General features: G+C 49.8%; 1 protein-coding gene across 2 annotated transcripts in view; it reads right to left on the bottom strand.

Moving 5' to 3' along the window:
- Positions 1-13,668, bottom strand: part of PDZRN3 (PDZ domain containing ring finger 3) — a 605,156-nt gene that overhangs the window by 62,000 nt on the left and 529,488 nt on the right. For both annotated transcript variants that reach the window (XM_078661873.1, XM_078661874.1), the window contains one exon: positions 11,824-11,911. In XM_078661873.1, the coding sequence (XP_078517999.1) occupies positions 11,824-11,911 (88 nt within the window). The remainder of the gene's footprint in view (positions 1-11,823; positions 11,912-13,668) is intronic.

Genomic DNA, 13,668 nt, shown 5'->3' with positions numbered 1-13,668 from the left:
TTCGGAGTCCTAATTCACCCTAATAAATTAACAGCCTAATTCACCCTACAAATACACCCTCAAGATACGCAACAGAAAGACATCCTAGAAAATAAAAACCAAAGGAAAAATACGCCATCCTAATGCACCAGCCAAATAAACAATCAAATAAAACTAAACAAAACACAATATAAGTAAAGACTCAAAAAATAGCCTCCTATTCCACCCTATTCAAAGAAATGATTGTGCATTTAACAGATAGATACGTTTTATGCCATTTTCTGAGACAAAAACAAATTTTTGCACGCAATTAAAAACAAAGGGGGGCAACGGAGTCGTGCATCAGATACGTTACACACAAAATCTACTTCCCAAATGTGAGCTACAGCATGCAATGATGTTTATCAGGCTTCAGGTCACCAAACAAAAATTATTCGGACAAAATAACACCAACAAAAGAACGAAGAAATATCTGTCAGGAAGCGAGGACGAGGATGTACAAACACAAAAGTGAAACAGCCTATTTTTAACTGGCGTAATAAACAAGCACTACTCATCCGGGAAATGGGACGGATTAAACACAATTGTCAAGAGTTACACAAAAAGCCGTACGCATATAACAATAGCAGTTCATCACACGGAATTACATCAAATATAAAAAACATATTACGCAACTTGGATTCAGCGCTAACATCATCAATAAACATTACATATGTCTCTTAGATTCACAAAACAACGCGTAATACAATTAATACTTTTTAAGTGTACAATATTCATGGCGAAAAGAGTACTTAGAAACTCAAAGAACAGCTCTTGTACGTCAAATAACAAACAACTGCTAATAATACATTACATAACAGTTTAAGAAAATAAATACATTACATATCGAAGAATAAAAACAAGACTTTAATTACATTACATAATATTCATTTCGAAATATTACAAACAAAAAAATACAATGTCAACATTATTAAAAATACACTCCTATTCATTCGTTAACTTAAACATACTATAGGTAGTAAATAAAAACACTTACTTACATATAAATTAAATAAATAACTAAAATAATTACAATCGCTAACAAAATATGTCACTATTTTATTAAATACACTCATAATTATTAACTAATTTATGCATACTATCAATACTACTTTAAATTAGATGAAAAAAACACTTAGAGGAAATCTCTTACCTATCATACGACGCACCAACAGCACACGAACAGGAACACGCCTTCCGCATCCCGCTATTCTCCATGTTCTGGAGAATTCGACCGATTACGTATGCAAATCGGAACGCGACGTCAAAAACGTAGCGCTCCGATTGGCTAAAAAAAATGTCAATCAAAAAAAGACGTAACGGTAGGAAAAATTAAAAAAAACTAGAACGCTAACCTGTTAAATGTAGGTAGCGTTAAGGTGGCGCTTTGCGTCCGACATTTAAATAAAAAAAAAAAAATTCAACCTCAACCCCTCACCCTCAACCCCTCACCCTCAATCACACTCAATCACCCTCAACACATCACCCTCACTCCCCCTCACTCCCCTCACTCACCCTCAATCACCTTGACTCACCGTCACCCTCACTCACCCTCACCCTCACTCACCCTCAATCACCCTCACCCTCACTCACCCTCACTCACCCTCACTCACCCTCACCCTCACTCACCCTCATTCACCCTCACTCACCCTCACTCACCCTCACCCTCACTCACCCTCAACCCCTCACCCTCACTCACCCTCACCCTCACTCACCCTCACCCTCCCTCAACCCCTCAGCCTCCCCCTCACTCACCCTCAACCCTCACCCTCAACACATCACTCACCCTCACTCTCACTCACCCTCAGTCACCCTCACTCACCCTCAACCCCTCACCCTCACCCTCACTCACCCTCAATCACCCTCACCCTCACTCACCCTCACCCTCACTCACCCTCAACCCCTCACCCTCAATCACCCTCACTCACACTCAACCCCTCACCCTCACCCTCACTCACCCTCACCTTCACCCTCTCACCCTCAACCCCTCACCCTCACTCACCCTCAACCCCTCAACCACCCTCAACCCCTCACCCTCACTCACCCTCACTCACACTCACTCACCCTCACTCACCCCCACCCTCACTCACACTCACTCACCCTCACTCACCCTCACTCACCCTCACCCTCACTCACCCTCACCCACACTCACCCTCACCCACACCCTCACTCACCCTCAACACCTCACCCTCACTCACCCTCAACCACTCACCCTCACCCTCACTCACCCTCAACCCCTTACCCTCAATCACCCTCACCCTCACTCAGCCTCAACCCCTCACCCTCACTCACCCTCAACCCCTCACCCTCACTCACCCTCAACCCCTCACCCTCACTCACCCTCAACCCCTCACCCTCACTCACCCTCACTCACCCTCACCCTCACTCACCCTCACTCACCCTCACTCACCCTCACCCACACTCACCCTCACCCTCACTCACCCTCAACGCCTCACCCTCACTCACTCTCAACCCCTCACCCTCACTCAACCTCAACACCTCACCCTCACTCTCACTCACCCTCAACCGTTCACCCTCAACCCCTCACTCACACTCACTCTCACTCACCCTCACTCACCCTCAACCCCTCAGCCTCACCCTCACTCACCCTCACCCTCACACTCACTCACCCTCAACCCCTCACCCTCACTCACCCTCACCCTCACTCACCCTCAACCCCTCACACTCACTCACCCTCAACACCTCACTCACCCTCAACAGTTCACCCTCAACCCCTCACTCACCCTCAACCCCTCACCCTCAACACCTCACTCACCCTCACTCTCACTCACCCTCAGTCACCCTCACTCACCCTCAACACCTCACCCTCACCCTCACTCGCCCTCAATCACCCTCATCCTCACTCACCCTCACCCTCACTCACCCTCAACCCCTCACCCTCAATCACCCTCACCCTCACTCACCCTCACCCCCTCACCCTCACCCTCACTCACCCTCACCCTCACTCACCCTCACTCACCCTCACTCACCCTCACTCTCACTCACCCTCAACCCCTCACCCTCACTCACCCTCACCCTCACTCACCCTCACCCTCCCTCAACTCCTCACCCTCACTCACCCTCATCCCCTCAGCCTCCCCCTCACTCACCCTCAACCCCTCACCCTCAACACCTCACTCACCCTCACTCTCACTCACCCTCAGTCACCCTCACTCACCCTCAACCCCTCACCCTCACCCTCACTCGCCCTCAATCACCCTCACCCTCATTCACCCTCACCCTCACTCACCCTCAACCCCTCACCATCAATCACCCTCACCCTCACTCACCCTCAACCCCTCACCCTCACCCTCACTCACCCTCACCTTCACCCTCTCACCCTCAACCCCTCACCCTCACTCACCCTCAACCCCTCAACCACCCTCAACCCCTCACCCTCACTCACCCTCACTCACACTCACTCACCCTCACTCACCCCCACCCTCACTCACCCTCACTCACCCTCACTCACCCTCACTCACCCTCACCCTCACTCACCCTCACCCACACTCACCCTCACTCACCCTCAACACCTCACCCTCACTCACCCTCAACCCCTCACCCTCACCCTCACTCAGCCTCAACCCCTTACCCTCAATCACCCTCACCCTCACTCAGCCTCAACACCTCACCCTCACTCACCCTCAACCCCTCACCCTCACTCACCCTTAACCCCTCACCCTCACTCACCCTCAACCCCTCACCCTCACTCACCCTCACTCACCCTCACTCACCCTCACCCTCACTCACCCTCACTCACCCTCACTCACACTCACCCACACTCACCCTCACCCTCACTCACCCTCAACGCCTCACCCTCACTCACTCTCAACCCCTCACCCTCACTCACCCTCAACACCTCACCCTCACCCTCACTCACCCTCAACCGTTCACCCTCAACCCCTCACTCACCCTCACTCTCACTCACCCTCACTTACCCTCAACCCCTCAGCCTCACCCTCACTCACCCTCACCCTCACCCTCACTCACCCTCAACCCCTCACCCTCACTCACCCTCACCCTCACTCACCCTCAACACCTCACACTCACTCACCCTCACTCACCCTCAACTCCTCACCCTCACTCACCCTCAACACCTCAGCCTCACCCTCACTCACCCTCAACGCCTCACCCTCAACCCCTCACCCTCACTCACCCTCACCCTCACTCACCCTCAACCCCTCACCCTCAACACCTCACCCTCAACCCCTCACCCTCACTCACCCTCACAACACATATTGTGTTACAATAGCTGTCACATTTGTGGAAGATAAAACTATCTAGAGATGTAGCATAACGACCAGAGCTGCCATATAAGTCACGTAAATACTAAACATGTTGCATTCCAAATGCTATAGGTGTCACATTTGCAAACGTTATAACTATTGGCATTGTAAATGACAAAGCCATCAATATAGCAATTTTAACATCGCAAAAATAAATAAATTATGTCATTTACAAGAACAATAACTACAACTTTTCTAATGCGATACTTATTGCATTCCAACCCCACTCATCCACGCAACGCCACTCACACACGCAACGCCACTCACACACGCAACGCCACTCACACATGCAACGCCACTCACACACGCAACGCCACTCACACATGCTACGCCACTCACATATGCAACGCCACTCACACACGCAACGCCACTCACACACGCAACGCCACTCACACACGCTACGCCACTCACATACGCAACGCCACTCACACACGCAACGCCACTCACACACGCAACGCCACTCACACACGCCACTCATCCACGCAACGCCACTCATCCACGCAACAGCAATGCAAGCTTCCCTCAAACACGGAGCAGGTACAGCACAGGCAGCAACAGTGCAAGCTTCCATCACACACGGAGCAGGTACAGCACAGGCAACAGCAATGCAAGCTTCCATCACACACGGAGCAGGTACAGCACAGGCAGCAACAGTGCAAGCTTCCCTCACACACAGAGCAGGTACAGCACAGGCAGCAACAGTGCAAGATTCCATCACACACGGAGCAGGTACAGCACAGGCAACAGCAATGCAAGCTTCCCTCAAACACGGAGCAGGTACAGCACAGGCAACAGCAGTGCAAGCTTCCCTTACACATGGAACAGGTACAGCACCGACAGCAGCAGTGCAAGCTTCCCTCACACACGGAGCAGGTACAGCACAGGCAGCACCAGTGCAAGCTTCCATCACACATAGATCAGGTACAGCACAGGCGGCAGCAGTGCAAGCTTCCCTTACAAATGGAACAGGTACAGCACCGACAGCAGCAGTGCAAGCTTCCCTCACACACCGTCACACACCCTCAGCTTCACACAACCTCACTCACCCTCACACACACACACACACACACACACACATACAACAACAAAAGGAAGAGTAGAAATAAACTATCCTAATCCACACTCTAACTCCAAGATAGAAATCCGGAGTCCTAATTCACCCTAATAAACTAACAGCCTAATTCACCCTACAAATACACCCTCAAGATACGCAACAGAAAGACATCCTAGAAAATAAAAACCAAAGGAAAAATACGCCATCCTAATGCACCAGCCAAATAAACAATCAAATAAAACTAAACAAAACACAATATAAGTAAAGACTCAAAAAATAGCCTCCTATTCCACCCTATTCAAAGAAATGATTGTGCATTTAACAGATAGATAAGTTTTATGCCATTTTCTGAGACAAAAACAAATTTTTGCACAAACAAAGGGGGGCAACGGAGTCGTGCATCAGATACGTTACACACAAAATCTACTTCCCAAATGTGAGCTACAGCATGCAATGATGTTTATCAGGCTTCAGGTCACCAAACAAAAATTATTCGGACAAAATAACACCAACAAAAGAACGAAGAAATATCTGTCAGGAAGCGAGGACGAGGATGTACAAACACAAAAGTGAAACAGCCTATTTTTAACTGGCGTAATAAACAAGCACTATTCATCCGGGAAATGGGACGGATTAAACACAATTGTCAAGAGTTACACAAAAAGCCGTACGCATATAACAATAGCAGTTCATCACACGGAATTACATCAAATATAAAAAACATATTACGCAACTTGGATTCAGCGCTAACATCATCAATAAACATTACATATGTCTCTTAGATTCACAAAACAACGCGTAATACAATTAATACTTTTTAAGTGTACAATATTCATGGCGAAAAGAGTACTTAGAAACTCAAAGAACAGCTCTTGTACGTCAAATAACAAACAACTGCTAATAATACATTACATAACACTTTAAGAAAATACATACATTACATATCGAAGAATAAAAACAAGACTTTAATTACATTACATAATATTCATTTCGAAATATTACAAACAAAAAAATACAATGTCAACATTATTAAAAATACACTCCTATTCATTCGTTAACTTAAACATACTATAGGTAGTAAATAAAAACACTTACTTACATATAAATTAAATAAATAACTAAAATAATTACAATCGCTAACAAAATATGTCACTATTTTATTAAATACACTCATAATTATTAACTAATTTATGCATACTATCAATACTACTTTAAATTAGATTAAAAAAACACTTAGAGGAAATCTCTTACCTATCATACGACGCACCAACAGCACACGAACAGGAACACGCCTTCCGCATCCCGCTATTCTCCATGTTCTGGAGAATTCGACCGATTACGTATGCAAATCGGAACGCGACGTCAAAAACGTAGCGCTCCGATTGGCTAAAAAAAATGTCAATCAAAAAAAAGACGTAACGGTAGGAAAAATAAAAAAAAACTAGAACGCTAACCTGTTAAATGTAGGTAGCGTTAAGGTGGCGCTTTGCGTCCGACATTTAAATAAAAAAAAAAATATTCAACCTCAACCCCTCACCCTCAACCCCTCACCCTCAATCACACTCAATCACCCTCAACACATCACCCTCACTCCCCCTCACTCACCCTCAATCACCCTCACCCTCACTCACCCTCACCCTCACTCACCCTCAATCACCCTCACCCTCACTCACCCTCACTCACCCTCACTCACCCTCACCCTCACTCACCCTCATTCACCCTCACTCACCCTCACTCACCCTCACCCTCACTCACCCTCAACCCCTCACCATCACTCACCATCACCCTCACTCACCCTCACCCTCCCTCAACCCCTCACCCTCACTCACCCTCAACCCCTCAGCCTCCCCCTCACTCACCCTCAACCCCTCACCCTCAACACATCACTCACCCTCACTCTCACTCACCCTCAGTCACCCTCACTCACCCTCAACCCCTCACCCTCACTCACCCTCAATCACCCTCACCCTCACTCACCCTCACCCTCACTCACCCTCAACCCCTCACCCTCAATCACCCTCACCCTCACTCACACTCAACCCCTCACCCTCACCCTCACTCACCCTCACCTTCACCCTCTCACCCTCAACCCCTCACCCTCACTCACCCTCAACCCCTCAACCACCCTCAACCCCTCACCCTCAATCACCCTCACTCACACTCACTCACCCTCACTCACCCCCACCCTCACTCACACTCACTCACCCTCACTCACCCTCACTCACCCTCACTCACCCTCACCCACACTCACCCTCACCCACACCCTCACTCACCCTCAACACCTCACCCTCACTCACCCTCAACCCCTCACCCTCACCCTCACTCACCCTCTACCCCTTACCCTCAATCACCCTCACCCTCACTCAGCCTCAACCCCTCACCCTCAACCCCTCACCCTCACTCACCCTCAACCCCTCACCCTCACTCACCCTCAACCCCTCACCCTCACTCACCCTCACTCACCCTCACCCTCACTCACCCTCACTCACCCTCACTCACCCTCACCCTCACTCACCCTCACTCACCCTCACTCACCCTCACTCACCCTCACCCACACTCACCCTCACCCTCACTCACCCTCAACGCCTCACCCTCACTCACTCTCAACCCCTCACTCAACCTCAACACCTCACCCTCACCCTCACTCACCCTCAACCGTTCACCCTCAACCCCTCACTCACCCTCACTCTCACTCACCCTCAACCCCTCACACTCACTCACCCTCAACACCTCACCCTCACCCTCACCCTCACTCACCCTCAACAGTTCACCCTCAACCCCTAACTCACCCTCACTCTCACTCACCCTCACTCACCCTCAACCCCTCACCCTCACTCACCCTCACTCACCCTCACTCACCCTCGCCCTCACTCACCCTCACTCACCCTCACCCTCACTCACCCTCACCCTCACTCACCCTCAATCACCCTCACCCTCACTCACCCTCAACCCCTAACCCTCACTCACCCTCACTCACCCTCACTCACCCTCACTCACCCTCACCCTCACTCACCCTCACTCACCCTCACCCACCCTCACCCTCACTCACCCTCAATCACCCTCACCCTCACTCACCCTCACCCTCACTCACCCTCACTCACCCTCACTCACCCTCAGCCTCACTCACCCTCAACCCCTCACCCTCACTCACCCTCACCCTCACTCACCCTCATCCCCTCAGCCTCCCCCTCACTCACCCTCAACCCCTCACCCTCAACACCTCACTCACCCTCACTCTCACTCACCCTCAGTCACCCTCACTCACCCTCAACACCTCACCCTCACCCTCACTCGCCCTCAATCACCCTCATCCTCACTCACCCTCACCCTCAACCCCTCACCCTCAACCCCTCACCCTCAATCACCCTCACCCTCACTCACCCTCAACCCCTCACCCTCACCCTCACTCACCCTCACCCTCACTCACCCTCACTCACCCTCAACCCCTCACCCTCACTCACCCTCACCCTCACTCACCCTCACCCTCCCTCAACTCCTCACCCTCACTCACCCTCATCCCCTCAGCCTCCCCCTCACTCACCCTCAACCCCTCACCCTCAACACCTCACTCACCCTCACTCTCACTCACCCTCATTCACCCTCACTCACCCTCAACCCCTCACCCTCACTCGCCCTCAATCACCCTCACCCTCACTCACCCTCACTCACCCTCAACCCCTCACCATCATTCACCCTCACCCTCACTCACCCTCAAACCCCTCACCCTCACCCTCACTCACCCTCACCTTCACCCTCTCACCCTCAACCCCTCACCCTCACTCACCCTCAACCCCTCAACCACCCTCAACCCCTTACCCTGACTCACCCTGACTCACCCTCACTCACACTCACTCACCCTCACTCACCCTCACTCACCCTCACTCACCCTCACTCACCCTCACTCACCCTCACTCACCCTCACCCTCACTCACCCTCACCCACACTCACCCTCACCCTCACTCACCCTCAACACCTCACCCTCACTCACCCTCAACCCCTCACCCTCACCCTCACCCTCACTCAGCCTCAACCCCTTACCCTCAATCACCCTCACCCTCACTCAGCCTCAACACCTCACCCTCACTCACCCTCAACCCCTCACCCTCACTCACCCTCACTCACCCTCACTCACCCTCACTCACCCTCACTCACCCTCACCCACACTCACCCTCACCCTCACTCACCCTCAACGCCTCACCCTCACTCACTCTCAACCCCTCACCCTCACTCACCCTCAACACCTCACCCTCACCCTCACTCACCCTCAACCATTCACCCTCAACCCCTCACTCACCCTCACTCTCACTCACCCTCACATACCCTCAACCCCTCAGCCTCACCCTCACTCACCCTCACCCTCACCCTCACTCACCCTCAACCCCTCACCCTCACTCACCCTCACCCTCACTCACCCTCACTCACCCTCAACCCCTCACCCTCACTCACCCTCACTCACCCTCAACCCCTCACCCTCACTCTCACTCACCCTCACTCACCCTCACTCACCCTCAACCCCTCACCCTCACTCACCCTCACTCACCCTCACTCACCCTCACCCTCACTCACCCTCAACCCCTCACCCTCTCCCACCCTCACCCACCCTCACCCACCCTCACCCTCAACCCCTCACCCTCACCCTCACTCACCCTCAACCCCTCACCCTCACTCACCCTCAACCCCTCACCCTCACTCACCCTCACTCACCCTCACTCACCCTCACTCACCCTCAACCCCTCACCCTCACTCACCCTCACTCACCCTCACTCACCCTCACCCTCACTCACCCTCAACCCCTCACCCTCACTCACCCTCACTCACCCTCACCCTCACTCACCCTCACCCACACTCACCCTCACCCTCACTCACCCTCAACCCCTCACCCTCACTCACCCTCAACACCTCACCCTCACTCACCCTCAACCCCTCACCCTCAACCCCTCACCCTCACTCACCCTCACCCTCACTGACCCTCAACCCCTCACCCTCAACCCCTCACCCTCACTCACCCTCACAACACATATTGTGTTACAATAGGTGTCACATTTGCGAAAGATAAAACTATCTAGAGATGTAGCATAATGACCAGAGCTGCCATATAAGTCACGTAAATACAAAACATGTTGCATTCCAAATGCTATAGGTGTCACATTCGCTAAAGTTATAACTATTGGCATTGTAAATGACAAAGCCATCAATTTAGCAATTTTAACAACGAAAAAATAAATAAATTATGTCATTTACAAGACCAATAACTACAACTTTTCTAATGCGAGACCTATTGCATTCCAACCCCACTCATCCACGCAACGCCACTCACACACGCAACGCCACTCACACACGCAACGCCACTCACACACGCAACGCCACTCACACACGCAACGCCACTCATCCACGCAACGCCACTCATCCACGCAACGCCACTCATCCATTTGCAAAACGAAAAATGTCAAACTCTTCTATTGCGAGACCTATTGCATTTTCAATGCTTGTTTTCCTTTGCTTCAGTTTGTCCCTCCCTTGGAGCATGGACACATTACATGTAGACTTCCACTGCTCACTTTTCAGGTGTTACTTTTTTTGTGTTTGAACCCTCCACAAGAGTGCATGTGTTTTCCAGCTGTCGTCTCCCTCGTGTATTTGTCTCCCTTCTTCCGCCACCCCCAGTGTTCCTCTCTCTCAGCTGTGTGCTTCTCCCCTACTCTACACGTTGCTTTGTCACTCATAATAGTGCCAAACGATTCCCTTTGCATTTTCAAGATGAGTCAGAAATTATTTTACAGATCTTCTATTAGTGTGAAGAAATTCAGTTTACTGACTTAAGAAGAATGAAGGGCTGAGCCAACATCAAAGACACTTATCACTCTGAGTCTGGAACCCTTCGCACAGATCTCTGGAGCAGGTGTATAGACCCACTGCGCTACATCCCTCAACCCGACTCAGGCCCACGCGAGGTCAGAAGGCCAAGCTCATTAGCCTGCAGGCTTGTTTTACAAAATCTTCACTGCAAATCTTACTTTCCTTTAGACCCAACAAGCAATCTTTGCACACTGCTCCTTCACTTGTACTCTCGCTTTAAAGGGTCTTTTAATGAACTATCATTGTATAAACGATTTGGCATAACACCTATGCAATGTAGTACATTTTCAGAACACACAAGAACACAAAACCTTTGCTGTGGCTGCGGAGCTACACTCAGTGGGCGCTTTAAGATCCGAGTGCAGCGCGACGCGGGAAATCAACCGAGGTTGCACGTAATGTGCTTAATGTGTCCTTAAAGTGCCCGGTTCCCCGTGTGAATCAGTCTAATCTCCTCCCTTAAGAGTATATGGTGCATTAGAGCGTTACCTGCACGGTCCATAATTCACATTTAACCTGAAAGGGTCAGACACAGAGCAATGCAGGGGTTTCACCCCCAGAGATTCTTTCCCACACAATAATGAGGGTTCAGGTCGGACCCGTCCTCACCTCTAACTCCAGCTCGTCGCGGTCTATGTCCGCCGGAAGCACCCCCAGGAAGTCCGCGGGGTCATAGAAGGCGTGCGCCGACGGGTGCCTAGAAGGACGAGAAAGGCGCTGGGTCATGGTTTGATTTTAATCATCAATTATAAGGCAACATTAAGCTTCCAACCCAGATACCCTGGTGACGCTCGGCGCTGACGCCACAGGAGCCTCAGCCTCAGTAAAAGCACCGCTGGGCTTTAGTGGGAGTGAGACACTGCTGGACAGGCCAGCAGGGCTGGGGCAGAGTCAGTATTACACCAGGCGCTTACTCCAACCAAATATGCGTTCATATTAACCCTGGGCAATAAACTCCAGACAGCTACTAAACTGCGCCCACGTATGCTTTGATAAAGCAACTTTACATACTAAAAAGCAAATAACCAATTCACAAAAGTGAACTTTGAAACTGAAAAATATCAATCAATGAGAGAGGTGATGATTTTGCCCCCCCCCCCCCCCCCTAACCTAGGGGAGGACCAATCAGATGCCTTGAACACAAAGAGCATATCCTGCTGAACGGTTCAGTGGTGGTCTCATCCTCTTAGGACCACCCCAAGCACAGTTATTATGGGCAAAAATACAATCCCAACCAAAGGCCCTGCAAAGCATTATGGGGCGAGATCAGCAGTGGGAAGTGAATATTATAGTATTCAGTACCATTCAGCAAGATGTGTTCTTTGTTTTCAAGGCATCTGCCTGGTTCCCTCCCTAGGTCTGGGAGGATCAAAATCATCACCTCTCTCACTGCTTGATAAATCTTCATTTTCACTCTTGTGAAATGACTATATGCATTTTAGCATGCAAAGACAGAGATATTTGTTATTTCACCAAAAGTATATGAGGTTTCTGTTTTATTAATTGGGAGTCTGACGGAGCGAATTGCACGTAATAGTACTCTGCCAGCTACGCCCACCCTCGCCAGCTACGCCCACCCTCGCCAGCTACGCCAACCCTTACTTCATATCATAAGCGTATGGCGCGAGCCATCCAGAACCCGTACACGTGGTAAGACATGTACTGTAGAAGTAGGTGGGATTGTTAATGCCCGCAGGCGATGGTGTGAGAGCATCGCACTGTGGATTGGAACGCAAGTCTGGAAAACCTTTTAATCACAGTTACAGTGTATGGCATTTTGGAGAATGGGAGAAAAGTGACTTTAGATTCTAGATGCTAAATTTCCTACTGTAGTCCAGTGTTCAGGGAGCAGACAGTGGGGGTTTGGTGGAGGGGGACCGAGGGGAGGGACTTTCATGGACTCCCCTGCATGCATAGAATCCCACCTGGACAGTCCATACCCTGGACACACTTTAGGGACACACGCGGTACATAACGACAGTACTGACGTACAGGGGAATCCGGGGTGGGTCCGTCTCATTGCTAAGAACTAACTCCTGGCCCACGATGCTAACGCACAGAAATGGAGTGTATTCCGGGACAACAGAGCTCTTTCTTAGGTTTACACATCATAATCAATAAAAAGACAATATTGAGACAAAAACCTGGAAAACAACAAAAGACAAACACATCAGAAAGTATTAAGTATTAATGTGAAGGGGTTAAGGCTACAAAAACATCAAGACTAAAAGTTAAAAAAAATATGTTCAGTGGTTTGACATTAATTCTTTAAAAGATGTGGAAAATTATATCACAAAATAAAATAATATAATAATCAGAACAAATATTTGCACTGGAAAACTTAAAAAAAATAATCTGAACATGTTTCAAAAATACAAATGTAAAAAGTAGGGAACCTGCATTAATCACTCCAAAATGAATTATCTGTTAATAATGACACAGTGTCAGATGTAA

This window comes from Lissotriton helveticus, chromosome 9 (genome assembly GCF_964261635.1).
Source record: "Lissotriton helveticus chromosome 9, aLisHel1.1, whole genome shotgun sequence".
Lineage (NCBI taxonomy): Eukaryota > Metazoa > Chordata > Amphibia > Caudata > Salamandridae > Lissotriton > Lissotriton helveticus.
Note: the sequence above shows the minus strand (reverse complement) of the source record. Positions and strands in the feature narration are given on the sequence as shown.